The sequence below is a fragment of the Vanellus vanellus genome (genome assembly GCF_965231255.1).
Source record: "Vanellus vanellus genome assembly, chromosome: 16".
Classification (NCBI taxonomy): domain Eukaryota; kingdom Metazoa; phylum Chordata; class Aves; order Charadriiformes; family Charadriidae; genus Vanellus; species Vanellus vanellus.
The window spans coordinates 372269-394026 of NC_138921.1; the positions used below are offsets into that span (position 1 = coordinate 372269).

The 21758-nt window shown below is 47.2% G+C and overlaps 1 protein-coding gene across 1 annotated transcript in view; it reads left to right on the forward strand.

The window, feature by feature from the left end:
• MORC2 (MORC family CW-type zinc finger 2) overlaps window positions 1-20863 on the forward strand; it is a gene marked incomplete at its 5' end in the record, with an annotated part of 56382 nt that extends 35519 nt beyond the window's left edge. Inside the window, 16 exons of the mRNA XM_082491733.1 lie at window positions 1814-1896; window positions 2780-2865; window positions 4932-5072; window positions 6810-6964; window positions 7099-7227; window positions 8553-8658; window positions 14463-14595; window positions 14953-15027; window positions 15141-15530; window positions 15931-16074; window positions 16171-16225; window positions 17024-17165; window positions 17509-17700; window positions 17796-17889; window positions 19127-19315; window positions 20253-20863. Of these exons, the coding sequence (XP_082347859.1) occupies window positions 1814-1896; window positions 2780-2865; window positions 4932-5072; window positions 6810-6964; window positions 7099-7227; window positions 8553-8658; window positions 14463-14595; window positions 14953-15027; window positions 15141-15530; window positions 15931-16074; window positions 16171-16225; window positions 17024-17165; window positions 17509-17700; window positions 17796-17889; window positions 19127-19315; window positions 20253-20321 (2183 nt within the window). The 3' untranslated portion in view covers window positions 20322-20863. The remainder of the gene's footprint in view (window positions 1-1813; window positions 1897-2779; window positions 2866-4931; window positions 5073-6809; window positions 6965-7098; window positions 7228-8552; window positions 8659-14462; window positions 14596-14952; window positions 15028-15140; window positions 15531-15930; window positions 16075-16170; window positions 16226-17023; window positions 17166-17508; window positions 17701-17795; window positions 17890-19126; window positions 19316-20252) is intronic.
• Between the last annotated feature and the right edge of the window lie 895 nt (window positions 20864-21758).

Consider the following 21758-nt stretch of genomic DNA (forward strand, 5'->3'; position numbering starts at 1 on the left):
ACCAAGTGTTTTAAGCAGTCCCCAAACTCCTGTGATTTCACAGTTAGCCAAGCTGTCTCTTGATGATGAAGTCGGTCACACAGTGCAGTTCTGCTGTGACTTGCTTGGTAAGCTGCTGTGAACCTCGGAGCGTGCTTCTGTGGGAATTAGTGGAACAAAACTCAAATGTGACACTGTGTAGAAAGGAAAGGTGATTTTTATTGTGGTGGTCTGTGCCCATTTGCATTCCCGTACCTGCACACACCAAAAATGTGCATTTCAGCAAGTAATGCTGACCGTGGCACGGAGAACACTGTATACCCATTATCAAACACTGGCTTCAACATCTGGATTCCTTCTGGCTGGCAACTCCGTGCTGTTTTTTGGAGAGATGCTTGGTAATCTCTTAAGAGACAATAACTATCCTGTCATCTTCTTGCTTACCTCATCCTCCACAGACCTTAGGCAAGATGGCTCCTCCACTGTTGCGTTTCTCTGGTGTGGGTATCTCGCAGCCTGTTGGGAGAGCAGGGAGAGGGGTGGCTCATAGGGTGTGCTGCAGCCATACTGCCGCCCCCTCCTGCTACAGGGTGCAGGCATGCTGCTCGCCTTGGTGTGAGCCACACCATCCCTCAGCACGTACCGCTTGTATGTCCAAATCCTGTCTGTGCCTGTCGGTACACGCCACTCTCTCAACCCATGCTTTATCGCTGCTTCTACTCATCTTGCACGTAAACATTTCTGTTCAGACTTCGTTTATACCAGTGTATTGCTGTTCGAAATCTCCCCGGTTCATGAAGGCTGCAGGGTCGCTGCATCCTCTTTCAGAAATTTCCATGCTCGGAAGCGAGCACGGGCAGCATCGTGGCAAGGTCGGTGCTGCATCCACAGCACACGTGCCCGAGTTGGGTGTTTGCAGGTGGCAGCTGCAGCTCCCGACTTTTCATGCCTAAGCATGGCATTACTTGCCAGTCCATGTTTACCCCTGTGGACCTCATAGCCTGTGAGCATAACAGGTTTCTGACCTGAAAGGGAATGTAAGAGGGTTGTAACCAAAGTGCTTTCGGCTGGAGAGCGCGCAGATGCAAGTTACATGGTGCTAATTTACCAAAGCACCTTGTGTCTCAATTTTAGGAAGGGATCTTCTTGCTGAAAATGAAATTTATTCAATGATTCTTAAGCAATGTGAGGGTGACGTGTACCTATTGCTGGGCAGTCTTGTTGGTAGTCTGGGAGAGAAGCGAAAAAGGGAGCTTTTTTAAGTTGGTAAACTTTGTAGGTGCAAAGGTCAGGTGTAGTGGTAGGTTTTCAGAACACTGTCCTATTTTGTGTGTAACACAGATTTGTCTTTTTCCAGGCAAAATTTAGCAATTATCAAAGATAAAAGCATTTCCAAGAGTAGTCTTTTTCCTCTATTTCTGCAAGAAAATTACCTCTTTGTAACTCCTTTTCAAGCCTGAACTCAGTCTTCATTTTGTGAGAGCCTTTCTCTGCCTTCACGCTTCCGGGCAGAGCAGGCAGGGCCACTTGGATCCTTACTCGTTCCAGTTCCTCGTAACTTCCTCATGGATCCTTCCTTTAAACATGCTACTGCAGAGTTTAGCCCCTATTATGCCAGTGTTGACTGCGACCACTGAGCAAGTTATGGAGGTCATGTCAGTGGTGCCCTCTCCAGTGTAAAGGCTTTATGCTGTACCTCTTTGTGTTACCTCTGCCCCCTTGTACCTGTCAGTCCAGCAAAGGCTCTCTGGAAATGGGTCTCCTCGGGTGAATGCCTTATGATACGCTATCTCTGCTGAATGGTTGATATCATCCTTTTCCCTGTGTGTTTCAGCGGAGGAGAAGGCTCGTGAGGCAGAGAGCAAAGCCCGTGCCCTGGAGCTGCGCCTAGGAGGGGATCTCACGCGGGAGTCCAGGGTGAGCCTTGTGCTTTGGCAGCATGTTGCGGTTTAGGCACTGAGGGACGGTTCGGAACGCTGGCTCTGGAGCCACGCTGGCTGGTCAGCACGTGGTGGTAGCACCCGGTGTGTAGGTTAAGCAGGCAGCGACTTCAGTCAGTGGTGAGTTGCCGGCAGCGTTCGGGCAGCTCTGTGGTCTCATCGCCACTGCACGTGCTTCAACACCAACATGTGGTCTCCAGCCCAAGGGGAAGCGTGCTGACATTCCCCTGCCCACAGCCTCCAGTACATCCGGAGTGGGAAGGCAACCCCCAGCCCCAGGCGCTTTGTTTGGTGTCAGACTCTGCAGGAGAGGCCAGGAGAACGTAAGGGATATAAGCAGAAGTAAAATTGGGTGCTTTTTGGCCCTTCCCTGTCCCTGCCTGCACAGCTGGCCCCGAAGCGTCTGGCGGGGGCTTTCAGAGAGGGGCTATTTGCTTCCTCCCAGCGGGACTGCAGCTGAGACCCTGCTGCTGGGTGGGAGGAGGGCTTGTGGGGACCCCAGGTGGGTCAGCAGGTGACACCAGCTTAAAATCACTGCCCTTCCTATTGGCATCTGATGGAAACAACAGCATCCAAGTACCCTGGCTGTTTCCCTGTACCTCTGTTACCCTCCAGTTTCAGTTACCTTAGACTTTTAGTTACATTTACACACTTTCTTGCAAGCAACTGTGCAGCTGCTTAAACAACCCAGCAGCAAGTGCTGCCCTAAATGTAAAGGCGTGCTCATTTTCACCCTCCATCATGAATTCTTTACATTTAAAACATTGCTGATTTCTTCTTGAAGGGGGAAGAAATCACAGAAGTGAGTTAACTTTGTGAATTTCACAGCAGCAGTTTTACTGTGTGATGCCTGTTTGCAGGTGACGCTACGGCAAGTCCAAAACTCTGCAATAACCATGCGCCGGGAGGCTGATGTCAAGAAAAGGATCAAGGACGCGAAGCAGCGGTGAGTGCAAGGTAGTTCAAAGCTCGGGTTTTCCCAGTCTGTTCACTGCACGTGCTCAGATGTCTCTCCTACTTTGCTTGCGTGGTGGAGCAAGTTTGAGCAGTTCAGCTCAAAGCTTAACTATCTGTGGGCAGCCCGTATGCCCTGGCTGTTAAACCAAGGGGACCAAGTTTGCTCTTCTGGTTTGTTCAGCTGTTCCCCTCTTACTTGCTGAAAGACAACTTTGATTTGGCTTGTTTTCTGTAGATGTTTACCTGGTTCTGACATCAGCTTTTTTCACTCTTTTGCTTTTTGTTCTGCAGGGAGGCAAACAAATGTTAGCAATTGCATTGAAATGGCTTTTAGAGTTGTAGAGATGTTTTCTTAAAACTTGTTGAGGTCAGTTATAGTCAGTGCTGTGAAATCCCAAGACATTGTTCTAACTTAGCTCTGGTTGCAATTAACTTCGCTATCAATGTACTCACAGGAACACTTCACTCTTTGTATACAGGTGGTTTTTTTTTTTTTTTTTTTTCAAATTTGTCATATGCATTTCACAAATGAAGTTGTAACCAGAAACAAATGCTCTTAAAACAAATGCTGAGCCTGAGAAAGTATATACCAAGTCTCCGTTCCCACCTGGTTGTTTTGCATGCTAGTTTACATGGCTGCTTAGGTGAGAACTATCCCAGACTTGTTGCCAAGAGACAGTTCTAATGCATCTTAAGATGCAATGAATAAATAAATAAAGCTTTAATTTAAAAGCGCTAGAGCTGTGATCTGAAGAACTCCTGGGAGAAGCTGTTCTCTTCAGCTTCCATGTACTTTTCCATATACAGCTTGTCTTAATTCTTGGTTTTGATGACATTAGCGCACAAAGTGAAATTTTGTGAATGGGCTTCTGGCCTTCCTGCCGATAGGCGAAATATTTTTTCCTTTTAAAAAGCTGAACAACAAACAAAGAACTCGGACAATACAAGTTTGTTTGAAAATAGCTTCCCTACGCCCTTTATTGACTAGCTAGTCAGAAATGTCAGAAAATGACAGATTCCAAGTTTTCTTCAGCAGTTCTTTCTGTTTAAATCTAAGATTTAAACCTAAAATGTAAACCAGCTGTTTTGGAAGAATACCCCAATTGTAGATATGTCAAAAGGTTATCTCTAGTCAAGTTTCAAATATGTGATGGTGAGGAAAGCAGATGTGTGTGACAGCAAACCAACAGCAGAGGAAGAGGCCTTTTTTCTGGATTTCTGTACAGACTGAGCCATGCGTGCTCCCGGGCGAGAGCTGCTGGGTGCTCAGGGCAGGTCTAGGACTTTCCCTGCATCCCTGCATTCATCACCGGTGATCAGAGACCATTCAGAGGGTCAGGCTTTTCCAAAATTTTCTGCTTTATCCAGCAAACAGAAGAAATTCGTGAAAAATGTGTATAATAGGAAACCTTCTGTACAAAACAATTTCTATAGCTTCTCAGAAAACTCTTGAGTTACAGAGAATGGTCTAGGAGTTTTCTGCTGTTTCTCTGATGCTGGGTGCATCAATGAAAGAAATGCTTTCTGTTTTCCAAAGTCTGTATAAGGTCAGGTTATAAATCTAGTGGATAGGACAGATACTAAAGTCCTATTAAAAAAAAATCCTGGATTTTTGGCCCATCACTTAATTTTCAATGGTTTGGATGATAATTTGACTTCCTGTCCTCTCTGATAAAAATGAGATGCCCTTCCTATTTTGTAGGTGAGCACACATTGTTACTTGAAATTTAAGACTGTGCATCCTTTTCCAGTAGTTAGAAAAAGAAAATTAATCCCTTGAAGGAGAAAACATATCCAAATAAATAATTAAATTATCTGAGCAGATACTGTCCAGCCTAAATTGTTGCCTGTATTGCAAAGTTTCTGTATTTTGTTCATCTTTAGTTGTAATGCACATTCAAAAAGTGCTTCTTGGCTTTTAGAAATAGCAGACTACAGAACAGGTGTTAGTAAACCCATAATGCTCAAAGGTGTGGGGTTTCCATACTCACTGTCTAATGACAGCAGGTAATTAGTTTTATTTTCAACATCTCTGAGGCTCTGTTTCATTCACAGGGCACTGAAGGAACCCAAAGAACTGAATTTTATCTTTGGTGTGAATATTGAGCAGCGCGAATTGGATGGCATGTTCATTTATAACTGCAGTCGGCTGATAAAGATGTATGAGAAGGTGGGCCCGCAGCTGGAGGGTGGCATGTGAGTTCCTGGATATTTTTCAGCAATCTTTTTGCTTAAGCCCGTCTTGTTCCTACGTATAACTTAGGCTGTGCAATAACCTTGTTCTGCATTAATCATTCTTAATGAGCATGAGACTTACTCGTTTTGTCAGCCTTTCGTTTGGATTCTGACAAATAAGTTAGATTTAATATTGCCCGATATTTCCCTGGTTTCTCATTAGAGAGGTCTTTGCACAGATTTTGGTCATGCCAGTATGAGGCTTTTGTGCTCAGTGCTGGCATTGGGGTTGATGAATACCGGTAGCATTCACTAAGGGGAAGTCATGTCTGACTAATCTGAAAGCCTTTTATGATGGGGTGACTGGATGGGCGGATGAGGGGAGGGCAGTGGATGTTGTCTACCTTGACTTCGGCAAGGCTTTCGACACTGTCTCCCACATCATCCCCATAGGCAAGCTTAGGACGTGTGGGTTAGATGAATGGACAGTGGGGTGGATTGAGAACTGGCTGACAGAGAGAGCTCAGAGGGTTGTGGTTAATGGTGCAGAGTCTGGTTGGAGGTCAGTAACGAGTGGTGTCCCTCAGGGGTCAGTACTGGGTCCAGTCCTGTTCAGTGTATTCATCAATGACCTGGATGAAGGGATGGAGTGTACCATTGGCAAGTTTGCTGATGACGCAAAACTGGGAGGAGTGGCTGACACGCCAGAAGGCTGTGCCGCCTTACAGCATGACCTGGACAGACTGGAGAGTTGGGCAGAGAGAAACCTTATGAAATTCAACAAGGGCAAGTGTAGGGTACTGTATCTGGGGAGGAATAACCCCATGCATCAGTACAGGTTGGGGGCTGAACTCCTTGAGAGCAGCTCTGTGGGAATGGACCTGGGAGTCCTTCTGGACAACAGGATGCCCATGAGGCAGCAATGTGCCCTTGTGGCCAAGAAGGCCAATGGCATCCTGGGGGAGCATCAAGAAGTGTGTGGCCAGCAGGGGGAGGGGAGGTCATCCTCCCCCTCTGCTCTGCCCTGGTGAGGCCACATCTGAAGCACTGTGTCCAGTTCTGGGCTCCTCAGTTCAGGAAAGACAGGGATCTGCTGGAGAGGGTCCAGCAAAGGGCTACAAAGATGATGAGGGGATTAGAACATCTCTCTTGTGAGGAAAGACTGAGGGACTTGAGGCTTTTTAGTCTAGAGAAAAGAAGATTGAGGGGGATCTTATTAATGCTTACAAATCCTTAAAGGGAGGGTGCTGGGGGGATGGGAACAGTCTTTTTTTCAGTGGTGCCCCTTGATAGGACAAGAGGGAACAGGCACAAACTTGAGCATAGGAAGTTCCATCTCAACATGAGAAGGAACTTCTCTCCTGTGCTGGCGGCAGAGCACTGGCACAGCTGCCCAGAAAGGTGGGGGAGTCTTCCACTCTGGAGCCATTCCAAACCTGCCTGGATGCTGTCCTGTGCAACCTGCTGTAGGTGCCCCTGCTCTGGTGGGGGTGGGACTGGGGGAGCTCCAGAGGGCCCTTCCAACCCTGACCATTCTGTGATTCTAGGGACAGGGCGAATAGGTCTTGTAAGCAAATACAAACATTTGAGCCCACCTTACTTTTTGCGTGCCAGCTCGAGTCTGATTTAGAAAGCTGATAAATTAAAATCAGTACAACTCCCAAGAATGGGGGTGTGTGCATAATCTGCTGGTTTCAATATTGTTTGTCTGAACAGCGACCTGGTGGTTTAATGATGCTTGTGACTTGCCTCTTCCAGGGCATGTGGTGGAGTGGTAGGTGTGGTGGATGTGCCCTATTTGGTTCTGGAGCCAACCCACAATAAACAAGACTTTGCTGATGCCAAAGAGTATCGACACCTGCTGAAGGCCATGGGAGAGCATTTGGCTCAGTATTGGAAGGATGTTGCTATAGGTAACGAAGCTTCACAATTACCAGGGGCTGGAAGGGGTAACTTTGTTGGCTGGAAGACAGCTAAGGGGAGGGCAGGCAAGAGTGATTTTTGTTGTAATGGCTCCATACTGAGTCGGGACTCGTTTATTTTCCAGCCCAGAGAGGTATCATCAAGTTCTGGGATGAATTTGGTTATTTGTCGGCGAACTGGAACCAGCCTCCATCTAGTGAACTGCGCTACAAACGCCGGAGAGCCATGGAGATCCCTACCACGATTCAGTGCGGTGCGTGTGGCCAGGCTGCGACTAGGATGCCCGTCCTCCCTGGGGAAGGGGGGAGGGACTCCTGGCTGCAGTTGGAGCAGCTACATGGGTAGAAGATTTGAGATGACCTTCGCTATCATTGTCCCCTTCTAGGGCTTGTCTCCTTCTGTGAGTTGCCTTTGTCTGCACTTGATGGGACACTTAGACATCTTGGCATAAGGTTCCTTTCCTGCACAGTTTACCAACCATGATGTTCTTCAGGTGCCCTTACAGAACAGGGCAGGTGCGGCCAGTAGCAGTGTTGAGAATGGGCTGAGAAATGTCACTGGAAGTGGAACTGGCCAAAGCCACCCATCCCAACACATTGCCCTGTAGGCAATGGAGAGCGGCCAAGTAATTTTTATTCTGATGCAGTGGCCTGCTAATAGGTACTAGGCGTGAGCACAGAAGGGAACCATTTCCATTTTCAAATTTAATGCAAGTTATCTCCTGTGCACCTCTCAACAGCTCTGGCTAAGCCCTTACTGGGGTAAGGGAGATCTCAACACAACCACTTTGTCTCTTAGTAGAGGGACAGCAAACTCTCACAATCTCATTTTCCCCACAGGACCTGGGGATGAGGTTGTAGCGAGGAATGTGAGGCCAGTCTTGTGGAAGTATTTTGTTAGGCTCTCCTGCCTTGATGGTTTTCTCAGTCCTTTCCAAGTGCCTCCCAAAGAGGAGGGGCTTTCCTGTCATTCTTCTTGTACTCTGCTGTTGACATCCTTCCAGAGCCTGATTTAAGAATGTTTGCATTTTCTTGGCAAAACTTGATTATTATTTTTTTTTAAGCTGTTGGTTTCCTGGTGGGCCAGCAATGCCCTGGAAGTCAAATCTGTATTCCTGCTTCATCTAAAATTTATTAGATTATTTTTATTTTTTTTTTTAGTGGATAAATCTCTGACTTGTTTTGTGTTGGTATCAGTAAGAGGCAGCCTGACGTCTGAGACGAGCAGTGATTTCGGGACCGGCTCTTCAGTTTGCTTTGTACGTGCTGTCATTGCAGCAGTTAGTGTGGGAGTCCTCTGGTATCAGTTGATGCCAGACTTCGTCAGATTCTTGTTATGAATGCCTTGTACGAGATTTGAGGTCTCCCTCCAAGCGTTTTGTGAGCATGAAGTGAGAATTGACTCAGTATATCCTTTGGCTGCCTCGCTTTTTTTGGCCAGCAATCTTACTGTCGTTGGATATACTTTGGAAATTGATGTGGTCCTTGGGCGTTAAATGGGCTTGAGGAGTGCTGTGGAGGAAAATTATTTTGTTGCTCAGGCTGTGTATCTCTGACTTGCAAATTGTTTGTCTAACAGATGTATGTCTGAAATGGCGGACTCTCCCATTCCAGCTGAGCTCAGTGGAGAAGAATTACCCCGATAGCTGGGTGTGCTCTATGAACCCTGATCCTGAACAAGACAGGTAAGAATCAGTTAATATAAAGACTTTTCTGCAGCATGCCTTATCTGCACATATCTTTTTTTCTTATTCATCTGGTCTTTGAGAACAAGTGGAGGGATAGGCAGTAATTCTATACCTTTAAGCTGTGCTCAGTCTGTGAAAAAGTAGTGATGATGTGTGTGTTTGGAGCCGACATGTTGGTGGGCATTTGTGCAATGTACAAATTGCAGAGTGCACCCTCAGCAAGTTTGTAGATGATACCAAGCTGGGAGGGGTGGCTGATACACCAGAGGGTTGTGCATCCATGCAGAGGGACAGGCTGGAGAAATGGGCCAACAGGAACCTCATGAGGTTTAACCAGAGGAAGCACAAAATCCAGCCCCTGAGGAGGAACAACGCCAGGCACCAGGACGTGCAGTGTAGCTTGGAGCAGAGAAGGCTCAAGGGGATCTCACCAATGTATAGAAATACCTGAAGGCAGGCTGCAAAGCAGACAGAGCCTGGCTCTTCTCAGTGGTGCCCAATGGCAGGACCAGAGGCAATGGGCATAAACCAGAACACGGGACATTCCTTCTGAACATCAGGAAACACTTTTTCCCTGTGAGGGTGACTGAGCCCTGGCACAGGATGCCCAGGGAGGTTGTGGAATCTCCATCCTTGGAGATATTATAGGACATGGTCCTAGGCAACCAGTTCTGAGTGGTCCTGCCTGAGCAGGGGATTGGACCAGATGACCTGCAGAGGCCCCTCTAACCTCAACCAGTGATTTGGTCAAATTAAGTTCCTTTGTGGTTTCTGCACTCCCACTGGAAATACGATTGTAGCCTTAGTTGATGTATGTTAATTTTAATGTAGGTGGCATAGACAGCAACTGAAGAATAGTCATAAGCGCAGGCTGGGAGTGATAAGTGTTCAGTGGGGTCTTAGCCGTTGTCTTTATTGCTACTATAGCTCTAACCCCTCAGACACGCAAACTGCAGCAACACCTCTGAGTTGCAGTGAGCCCAAGAATGTCATTTTGCACACTTGAGGGAGCAACACATCAATTAATTTACCAGCGGTGTGTTTCACAGTTGTAAAATTTAGGTAGAATTGAATGAGGAAAATGATTGCTCAAGGCTGCTTCTCTATGGAGAGAGAAGCTGATTCTTGTCTTAGTTGTATAAGGAGGGAAGCTGCTCAGCTGTAATTCAGGTGCCTTGGCTTAGTGCTTAAGGACAAAGGGAAAGAATCCAGGTGGTAACTTTTAATTGGAATAGAAATTTTAACATCTGTGGCTGAAAAGGCTACAAAGAAGTGTTGATGTTGGTATTTGGAAAGTATTGAGTTTCTGGCTTCTTCCTTTTGGCGCCTGTCACTGGAAGAATGCCGATGCCGACTTCCCCGTTGCTCCATGTGTTTGTACCCTGGTGCGGAGCTACGAAGAGTGTGGTTGTGCTGAGGACATCCTCTGACTAAACTGTTGGGGCAAGGCCAGATCTGCAAGCCCCAGAAGAGGCTGCCACACCTCCAGCCCCCCAGCTGGAAGCAGTAGCAAGGCTGGGAATGTGTTGCTGGTAGACACACGCAAACACAGATAGACCATGCGTGTATGCATGTCCGGCCACGCAGATCAACACAGGCGGACACGCACAGCACTCACGCAAACAGCACCAGCATCCTCATCGTTTTGGCTGATCGGGGTGAAGGACCACTAGTGGAAATACTCAAGTCTATCTGCCCCCTGGATCCTGTCCCTCTGGTTACTTGCACTGGATGAGCCCCGAGGCCTGCAGCCCCAGGGGTTGAGGGGTACAGACCTCCTCACGTGGACACAGATAACACGTGCACGTTACAGACCTCCCAGCGTCTCACCTTGGGCTTGCTCTCCATCCCACAGCGGATCTGGATCCTTGCTCTTCCCAGGTGCCTCCTGCCTAGAGGCACCCACAGCTCTGCCTACACCCCCATACCCATCTCCAGCAGGCCGGCAGTGCTCTCCGGTCCCTCCAGGAGTCAGCTCCTGCGGACTCACCCTTAGACACCCCCTTCCCTTGCTCCCAGGCCACCTCCTCACTGGCTTGTCTGGCCCGATGTTTGCTATTAACCACATGTTCGTGTGCACACCTGCAATCACTGCAGCTGGTGGCACACAGGCCCCTGCAAAAGGTGGTCCCACTCCAGCTGCTGGTATTTAGACCCCCATACACAAATGCGCACGCAGAATAGAGCCCCTCGCCCAGGAAAATAGTTAGAAATGGAGTTTAGTACAAAGACAAGTGTACTGACCAGCCAGCCATTTATGTACAACTGGCCCTTTTTAGCCTTCTATTTCTCTGTTTTCCCCGTTTGTTCCTCCCCAAATCATCTCAGTCCCTTCTTTTGCCTGCTTTTGGTTCCTCCCATCTGTCCAAAAGATGCTTTGGAGAGCCGCTCCCATTGACTAGACACTGGAGCTGAGGCTTCCCTGGGACAGCCCTGGCAGGAGCCCAGACAGGATATCTGTTCCTCTGCACACCTAATTTGCATTCCCTGAGCTGTCTTTGGGCCTCTGGGCTTGTGGAAATGGGCCTTGGATGGGCTGGTGGCCCCTGGGATGGCCTGGGAGTAGGCAGGGAATGGTGTTACTCAGGTTCCCCCACCTGCCGTTGTCTTTGTGCTCTTCTGTGTATGTGCAGATGAGCTTTCTTATCATGTAATCTAACAGGAACTTGATTTACTAATGAAAGAATTAAAATTTTGTATTTGCAATACCTTGAAAATTTGGAGGGGTTTGGCTGCATTTCATGTGAGGACATGTTGGGACGCTGGTTGGAGCAAGTTAGAGTGCCTCCGCAGTGCGTGCACGCATGGTGTCGTCCCACATCTCCCTTACAGGGAGGTGGGAAAGAGCAGGTGAAGCGCTTTGGAGAGGTGATCCAAACTTATGGTCATTTCAGCTTCTTCGAAAGAGATCTCAGGAGTCTTACTCTGGGAGGATAAATAACTGTAGAATATTTTTGGACTGAGTAGGCTTACATACACTTTCCAACAGTGAGTGCAGTTGCGTCCTTTTACGCAAGGCAGAAAGTTTTCTACAGGAGTTGCACTACCAGTCCTCTGGCTTGGTTGGTGCCAGCAGAAAGCAGGGCTCCCTTGCAGTCACTGCACTTCTGAACTCTCCTTCCAAGTGCTCTACTGCCTGATGTTCTGTGCTGTGTCCTTTGTGCCATGGGTTTGCACACCTTCACCTCTGTGTCTTGATCATGTGCCCCAGCTGTTCCATTCCAGGTATTTGTACTGTCTGAGGGAGGACTGAGGATTTGGGAAGCATCGCTGTTGCTACCATGGGTGGGGAGCATCAAGCTTGCATGCCATGAGGGTTTGTGCAGAAACTCATCCAGCCAAGTTGAAGATGAAGCACTGTCAGTGTTGATGATATCAACTCTCTCCTGGCATCAGAAGACCACGTGGTGGTTTTGGCTGCCTCGGCATTGTCTGCCTGCACTGTGTCTGCTGTTGGCACTGAGCTGTTCCCCACCCTTCTGTTTTGTCCACCTACACCTCGGTTTCTGCTGGTGGCACATTGTCCCGGATCATGGGAGCTGAATGTCCTTCTCCATCTCTGTCGTGTAAAGCAGTCACCCCTTCCGATGCCACGGTCTGTGTTGGGGTCAACACTAAGTGGCACCATCACTCACTTTGTCACAGAGAAGGCAGCATGTCTGTGTGTCACTTGAGTGTCAGGCTCACCGTCCTCCCTTTTCCTGCCTAAAGTCCAGTTGGGTCCTAAATGGCGTTTGGACTCGTGGCTGAAACAGCACCTGAAGATGAGTTTCTGGCTCAGAGCTCCTTGAGCATCACCAAAGTCTTGGTGCTGAAGTTGCAGACTATTCTGACATCAAAGATAATTCCTTTTTTCTGACTCGCTGCCTCTAGTGATGCAATCGATGGGTTTGAATGTCATGAGTAGCATTAATATTTTCCTGTCGGCAGAACTAACAGGCACTTTTCTTACTTTCTTGTGCTGTAAGATACAGCCTAATGTTTTGAGCCTTAATCCATGCGATGGCATTTGTCAGCTGGGAAACTTGCGTATGGTGCCACTTGTTCAATTGCAGCTTTGGTGTCAAGCAGTCATTTTGCAGTGATGACAGAATTTCTTAACCGAGGAAGTAATCGCTCTGTGAAAAACTCCTCTGCAGTGCTTGAGCTGAGAAGAGGCTGATGGAGAAACTGCTGCTTGTGCTCCTTTCCACTGACAGAGCTGATCACAGTATGTATCTCAGACGCTAGGGGATATCCCATCAGTTGGCAGGTTCAGGATCCGAAATCTTGATAAAATCATGTCTCATCAGCCTCTCGGAGCTCTGTGTGATCCACAACGAGAGCGGGGTCCTCCCTTTATCTATAAGACTCAAACTTGCGGGAAGTTTTTAACAGCTTGGCTGCAAGGCACTGTGGAAGTCAGCTGGGATTCTTGCATAGTGCAAGAGTTTTCTTAGTACTGCTGCTTTCCTATCTCACATCATCCTGTGTGACTTTGCCCTGAAGGGGTTGAGCCTGGTGTGTCTGTCCATGACTTGGTTCTGTGGCAGGAGATGAGCCTGGGAACCTCTCAGTCCCCCCTTCTTCCACTGGCAATGCTCCTGGTGGCCAGCTGCGCAGCCAGAAGTTTGAAGGTGATGCCAGTCCACTTTCATGTATTTCCTACCTGCGTTTTTCTCCTCTCTCAAGGGCTCTTCCAGGATTCTGCATCTGAGGGGGCTTGAGGGACTAGGATACTTGCCGCTGTTTTATAGACCACAAGCTGAACAGGATGGGAAAAGCAAATAATTGAGGGATATTGCAAAGGAAAACTTTGTGGCCTTGGGCGGCCAGGCGAAGTGCATCTTCTGTTGGAAGGCTCATGTAAACAATGTCTTAATCATGGGTTATGGTAATAAGCTTTCCTTTCTCAATGAAAAGGACGTCTGTAAAAAGAGGAATTGATATGAAGACATAAATTGCTGTAGAAGCCCAGAATACAGAAACCGTATAGAAAACCAGTCGCAGCTGTTCCTAAGCTTTGTTCAGCTACTGGGCTCTGAATTTGTAATTCCCAGTGTAAATGGCTTGGGTTTTTAGCTATGCTTTTGATCCCGTCGTGGTTTAACCACAGCCTGCAACCAGGACCATGCAGCTGCTCGCTCACTCTCCTCACCCCAGTAGGGCAGGGAGAAGAGGGAGAAATGGAGAGGAAAGGAAAGGAAGAAACCTCATGGGTTGAGATAAAGACAGATTAATGGAACAGGAACAGAAAAAGAAAAATAACAATAATAATAATAATGGTAAAGGAGTGTACAAAATAAAATAATACAAGACAAGTTGCTCTCTCTACCCAAGGATTGATTGCCCCAGCCCACCCTGACCGGTGATCACAGATCGCTGCCCCCCGGCCAACCCCCATTCATGTACTGAGCACGACGTCTGTGGTATGGAATATTCTGTTGGACCAGCTTGTTCTGTCTGTGTTCCCTCTCAGCTTCTGTGGGAAGCTGAAAAAGTCTTTGACTAATGTAAAAACATCACCTGACAACAACTAAAACAAGATGCGTTGTCAGCATCATTCTCATGCCAAACTCAAAACACAGCAGCTGCTAAAAAGAAAATTAACTTTATCCCTGCTGAAACCAGGACAGATCCTTAAATCGTATATGTGTTTCCCAAGAAGAAAATCACTGGTTTTGAGATTGTGGCTACTGCGGAAAGGAAAGTGGTTTTAACTGCGGCATTTGGGATGGGATATGGGGGACAGCACTGTGTGTGTGAGACAGTGCGGGTTCTGCTGTCATTGCTGAGGTTGTCTTGCGTTGCCTTTGTGCTAGGTGTGAAGCTGCAGAGCAGAAGCAGAAAGTACCACTGGGAACTCTGAAAAAAGACTTGAAATCACAGGAGGAAAAGCAGAAACAGCTGTCAGAGAAAATCCGCCAGCAGCAGGAAAAGCTGGAAGCTCTGCAGGTGAATCTGGAGGTCTCCAGCTAAGCACAGCAGGTTTGAGGGACCTCCTAGTGCAAATGGCTGATACCAAGTCATGTCTGTGTCAGCCTCTAATGCTGCCTGTGCTCCTTCACGGGTTAGCAGGTGTTGTAGTAGCAGAAAACAAGCATCTCAGCTTGCATTTCATTTTCCGCTAGGAATATGGGAGTGACTGCTGGTGTTCAGACGGAGGGGTGTCTCTTGAAGGACACAGAACACACCTTCTTATAATTGTGCATTTCAAACTGGAAAACTGGTTGCTGGGCTGGGTTCAGGTGGGCACTGACAGCTTTAAAAGATGGCCTTTCTGATTTATTTATATATTTATTTTTTCGATAGAAAACCACTCCAATTCGATCTCAAGCTGACTTAAAGAAACTGCCTCTGGAAGCGACCACACGGCCTGCAGGGGAGGTAAATGGGACACCACTGTAGGCTTTGTACTCTTCTGTGCTATCCTTAGCTGCTCTGAAAAGCAGTGCCCAACTCTTCTGTCCTTTCTCCCTCTGTACCCTCATTTGTTTCAGAACACCCAGTCACAGACCCGACCTCAGCGCCCGCGATCTCCTCCTTTACCTGATGTAATCAAGAACGCTCCCAGCAGACCACCACCACCTACGCCTCCTCCCAAGTCCGCCAGTCAGCTGAAAAAGAGCTCTTCAGCTTGGCCAAATATCAGCACTCCCAAACTGGCAAGCATCCTCTCCAAGGAGGAGGCCAGCACTTCCAGGACACACCAGCACACTGTGACAGCTGGAAAGTCTAACAGTGCTTCAAAAACTCTTGCCAAACCAAGTACGACGACGAAACAATCCTCTTCGGTCCAGCAGAACCCCAAAAGCTCACGTGAGACATCCAGTCCAAAAGCTGCCAAAACGCCAGCACTAAAAAAATCTGCCACTGTCAAATGCCCACAGGTGAGACTCGATGGGATAAAAACTGTCAGCTTCTTACCTACTATTCTGCGTAGCCTGTTCTTGCTCTGTCGCTGGGGGGTTGCACTGTAGTCTCTGCGCAGGACGAGATAACGTTTACTTTACTTTTGGGTTAGGCTGCCATTCTACACCCCTCTTGAAGACTTGTTTCATCTCTTTCCTGTTAGACCAGGCTGTTTCCCCAAGGAAAAAAAAAAAAAAGTGGAGTAGCAGGGTGAGTGTTTGCATGATCGTGTAGCACCTGCTAAAACCTTCTGGGAAAACTAATTAACTATTACATTAATTACTGGATGACGAGCTTTTTTTTTTTTAACTTAGCTGAAGGAAGGGTTTGGTTGGTAGCATGCTGGAATTATAGCTAGAGCTTGTTTGCTTCCTACAGGCCTCCACCACTCGGAAGAGGACCTTGAACACCACAGAGGATGGGTCCGAGGAGGAGGGGGAGTACAAGAAGGAGAAGACAAAACGGGGCAAATTTCTGGCAGTGAAAGAAGAGAGGAAGGATTCCAGTGAGGTGGTGGTAGAGGTAGAGTGCACTGGTTTCCCCAGGAGAAGGTATCTGTCAAGGGTTTCTAATCTTGCTGGGAGGTAATCGGCTAATCTGAGCTCTCTCTGCTCACAGCTCACAGACAGTGCTGGGGAAGAAGAGCTGGCAGAACTGAAGAAAGCTCAGAAAGGTGAGAAATGAACCCTTGAACTGCCTCCGGTATCTAACACGGTAGAAAAGAACTGTTGCAGAATGAGACTCACTGGTTAAACACGTGATTTCATTCATGAGCCTTTTAAAATAAGAATTGGTGTAAATCTGGGTCCCGAAGCCCAGGGTTACTCTAACTCACGTGAAACATTTTGGTCAGGAACCCTTTGATTAGACAAGAGGCAGTTGTGGCATGTGAAGATCTGTAATCTGAGGGCTGCGTCACGTTAATGAGTGCGGTGCTTGGCTGCGTGGTGTAGACTGATGTCGTGTTCACCCTTCCTAACCGAATGGATCGTGGAGCTACGTTAGCTGAGAAATGCTGAGGACTGTATCTAGACCTGCTGCACTGCTGTGAGAGAAGGGCCAAGAGACTCCCAGGAAAGATGATAGCCAGGATGATATTGCACTTGCCAAAGCAGGGCATGTCTTCAGGTTGTTCCCAAGGAGCTGTGTGGAAAGTGACCCACTAGGAACACGTGGCAAATTGTCCTAGTGGCCAGCATGAGCCTGGAAAGCCCATATCAAACAGCCCAGGGTATGGGAGAAACCTTCTGTCTGAAAATGCCATATAATTTCCTTGCATCTTAAGTGTTTCCAAGTAGGAGTTGAACTGTGTGACAGTAGTGGTTTTATGGTTTACGTATCATGTGAAGGGATTGTCACAGGTTTAGGTTTGCTCCTGACTAAGGGTGGCTGTCTTCTCTAGAGCTCAGGCACAATGTGCGCTCCAGCATCTGAATGTTTGCAAACATCTTTCCTGCCATCCTCCTTGCAGATAAAGGGCTGCATGTGGAAGTGCGTGTGAACAAGGAGTGGTTCACAGGCCGTGTCACAGCTGTGGAAATGGGCAAGCATGCAGTACGCTGGAAGGTGAAGTTTGATTATGTTCCTACAGACACCACACCGAGGGATCGCTGGTAACTATCTCTAGCTCCTGGATTTTAGAGGTTTGTTTTGCTTTCAGGAGGAAGACCCCATTTTACTCCCATAGATGCTGACAACAGATATGTTGCTGTCGTGTCAGGGAGCATGTGTGTGCTCAGGACTGTCCAGTTGCTTCACAAGGAATGAGCATGACAGACTCCATACAGTCTGCCCATCGCTTTGATATGATGCTCCTGTGCCAGGCAGCTGTTGTGTAGTCTAGAGGTCTCAGAGTGACAGCTGGGTGCAGGTTCTGATGAAGTTGTTAACAGTGTTTCAGGTACGGCCAGTATAGAAAGAGATGTCTGACTTTCCCTTAATATTTTTTTATTTCAGGGTAGAGAAGGGCAGTGAGGATGTGAGGTTGATGAAGCCTCCCTCTCCCGAGTACCAGGCTCCAGATACGCAGCAGGAAGAGGAGGATGTTGGGGCCGAACCTTCCACCTCAGACTGTGTCAGAATCGAGCCAGACACCACTGGTCCCAGCAGCAGCCACGAAACAGTAGACTTACTAGTCCAGATCCTTCGGTGAGTTCACTGCAGTTCTTGTGAGCTGCTGCAGTCTGACTGCTTTAGTCTTTTAAACTCCGAATTCTGACTTTGTGTTTTTCTTTCCTGCGTAGAAATTGTTTACGGTACTTCTTACCTCCAAATTTTCCTATCTCCAAGAAGGAGCTGAGTTCCATGAGCTCGGAAGGGTTGTTGGCGTTTCCCTTGGTGAGTTCAGTATTTCTAGAAAAGTAAGTTTGGGGGTTTTCCCCACACATTCCATTCTTATGGCAAGTGTGCATCCTGTTGATGCAAGATCACACTCTTCAAAAGGTTATTTGGATCCTTAGCAGACTAACGTAGCTGGGAAAGAGTGAGAGCCTATGGAATATGCCTTAGGTCTTTTGACAGTTGTTGTCTGAGGATTTTTTTTAATTACCATACATCTGTGTGGGAAAGCCATTGGCTGCTACTATCCTAACTTTTTGTCCATCGCTGTTAAGCTTTTACAAAAGAGAGCCCACGATATAGATTTGTAAAACCAGGATGTAAGCATAGCTGTTCGTTTTGCCCCCAGCCTTATAAATCTAACTTAGGCAGATGCAATCTTAAAAATGGGAGAGATTGTGGAAGCCAACCCTCTCGCACTTCTCCAGGCGAGCAGGCTGACCGCTCACCTCTCACCGCCCGTGAGTCAGCCGTACATCTTAAGGCTTTTGGTGTGGGCTCCGTTTATTTGAGCAAGGAACAGACGGGGTTGAGCTTGCACCAGTATCTGTGTGCTGGTATTGGAAGGTCCCGAGGCAGGCTGAAATGCGAAGAAATGGTACTGGCTTCTCTGACTTCTCTCTTCTGTGACATACCATAAAGGAAGACCTTTTTGGGAGGCATCTGTAGGTGACAAAAGCCACCTAGATCACCAAATGACAAAAGCCACGACTTATTTAGTAGTCTTCAAAGCGCCCTACTCCTTCACTCTCAATGTATATATTGGCAGCCTCTCCCTCTTCTCTCTCTGTTAATTCAGGCGTCTGCTTGAGTTACCGGTCCTGCTGCTTCCACAGGACACGTTGGTCTTGTCTGGAGTTTCCTGCGAGTGTAGATGTTCTTACCTCGCAGTAATAAGGAAACTCGCTCACAGAGGCTGTCAGATCTTTCCACAGCATAACTGTGGTTTTAGGCTTTTTAAAACATGCTGCATCCTTGATCTGAGTCCAGGCAGCTTTTGTTGCAGTCCTGGTCTTTGAGGAATGTGAAAACCCGTGTGATTGTTGTGCTGCCTGCAGTAGGCAAATCAGAAATGGGAATGTGAGCGTGGTAGTGACCACGGGCAGGTGTTAGGCTGGTGGTGTTCAGTCACGGGGTGCCAGTAGCTGGACTTTTCTAGAAGCTGTGAGTGCTGGGGTTTTCTTGACACTCAGTGCTTCTTCTTAACGTGTCATCTGTTATGTTTTGTCTTCTACAGAAAGAATATTTCAAACAGTATGAGGTAGGTCTGCAGAACCTGTGCAATTCATATCAGACACGTGCTGATGCCCGGGCCAAAGCCTGTGAAGAAAACCTCCGCAACTCGGAGAGAAAGCTGAAGGAAACAGAGGAGAAACTGCAGAAGCTGAGGACTAACATCGTGGCCCTTCTGCAGAAAGTGCAGGAGGTGAGTGAGGAGGGGCTGCAAAACCAGAGCTGCCCTACGAGTAGCAACTTTCCCCCAACCCAGGCCCTTCCAGGCACCTGAGACGTTTTAGTCCAGCATTTAACTGGGCTTCAGCTCCTTCTCAGTTGCGTGCCGCTTGGGCTTAGACCATCAGGAGCAGCTGAGAGCACCGCTGCTGTTGCTGCCCACCTTTTGGGATTCAGGCTTTGGGGGTCCCGATGAGCATTAATTTTCACACGTGGATTTTTCATGGCATGTGCATAGTGCACAGCTTCTATTTGTTCCCCGCTATGAAACATGGGTCTGCAGGAGAATTTCCCTGGGCGGTGTTCTGCAGGGAATTTCTGCCCCATTCTTGGGCAGAAAGGTGGTACTAGATTCTGAACCTGGCATATAGAAACGGAAACCTTTAAACAAAATAATACTTAATATAAAAAAATTATGTTGAAATCTATTTATTGATTATACTATTAAACATTAAATTAAAATAGCAAATAAATATTTAAATAAAAGCTTTAAATAAATAAACTTTAAATAAAAAAACTACTTTAAATAAAATTAAGATGACTCAATGGAAAAGCTGCTGAAAGCAGATGAAAGCAGTTGCTCCCTAATAGGAAAATGTCTGTTTAAGCTATAAAAAAACCTCAAACCCTCACTTGACCCTGATCAGCACAGTAAATCTATTGCTTGAGTGCATTGTTTGAGCATCAAGCGCTCACTGGTTTCCAGGCGTTGTCCATCAGACTCTGACAAGGAAAGCTGGTGGTGCTTTCACAGCAGATGTCAACAGCTGGAGAGTGCTGGAAGTCGGGGTGTAAAGGCTGACCAGGACAGATGTTGCAGAGGATGCTGTGCTGCTCCTCTCTCTCGTTTGTTCTTGCACTGTTCTTCCAGATTCACTTTTCACTGGTATTTCTTGTGCCTTTGGTTTCAGGACATTGATATTAATACAGATGATGAACTGGATGCATATATTGAGGACTTGATCACGAAAGGAGATTGAGCAGCCCCAGTACAAGTCCTAGAGAAGTGCAGAGGAGCTGGTTGCTGCGATGGGAGATGTGGATTCCTGCAGTGGAGGACTATGGCAGCTGATGAGGAGAGAGGGTTTTTAGACAGTACTTATGTTGTCTTGGTGTACAACTTGTTCTTGTGACTTTACATGAAAAAGACATTTGTGCTGTTGGCAGGAAAATTTTTAACGTTGTAGTTCTCTGAATCTCTTCCTTTTCTTTATAAATATTTATTTTTAAAAGAAATAGGGACTGTGCCTAATACGATGGGAAGGTTGCTGTGTGTTTTTTAGTGAGGCAAAAGTGTGAATACCCTTTTGCATCTGGGGTATATTCATAACCTAAACTTGGAAGCCCAGAACACCCTGATTAGCAGATTGTCTCAAGTAAGAACCTGGCAGCAACTTAAACATAAGCCTTGAGTTATGGAAGAGGAGGTCAGGACTTAGACTTTGAAGATACTGAACTTGGGCTAGAGAAAACCAATTCAGGAATTTAAGCTACACAGAGGAGATCAAAACACAGTCCCTGTGTGAGGGTGAGCGGAGGGGATGAAATCTTGGTGGTTTAAGGGGGTTGGGGGTACAGGACTGGCACTTTCCAGTGCAGTGAAGTTCCCAAATATGAGGTCTCCATAAGCAGGTGGAGTTGTCACCATGCTAACAGTTAGAGGCTGAGGATCCTTTTAGAAGAGGATGGCCTCCTAGGCTGCTCGCAGTGGGTTGTCATCATCAGCGGCAGAAAGCTGGAGTTCACATTCTTTTCTAGCATTCACCTTATTGCACACTTTTGCTGCTGTTTCTTTGAGACATAGTTGCAACGGCAGAAGAACTCCTCAACCAGCTGAAAATAAAGTGACCCTCTGTTCTGTTGTCACTCCCTCAGGTTTGCGTTGCTTTGATCAACTTGCTCTTCCAGGTAATTTTATTAGAGTGCTGGAATTTGGAGCCTTGCATCAATGAGTCCCATCTGGCTCTGGGTCAGCAGCAAGGACCTTTCTTTCGTCCTCCCAGTTGGAAGCTGCACTACAGCTCCTAGCAGACCACTTGTGGCCAAGGTGACCCAGTTTGAGTTCGCTGGCTAGCCAGTTTCTCAGGTCTGCTAGGACAAGATGTCCATGAACTCGGTGCTCAGAAAACTGAAATCCTCTACAGCCTGGCGGTTTGAAGAAACTCAGTGTGACCAAGAGCTGCCCACCATCAGGAACCTCAAATGAAATGGACTGTTGGGGTTCTTTTGACAGCTGAATGTGTAATAGATGTTTTGCAAAAAAAAATTTCCAGATTAAACATCTGTTGCACAGAAAATCTTGAGCGCTAATGGTTTATAGTCCTGGAGAACTCCCAAGTTCTACATACCGCAGGAGAGAGGGAAGACTTTTTGCTTATTACCTGAATTCCAGGTCCTTGTAACAGCATGCAGTGAGA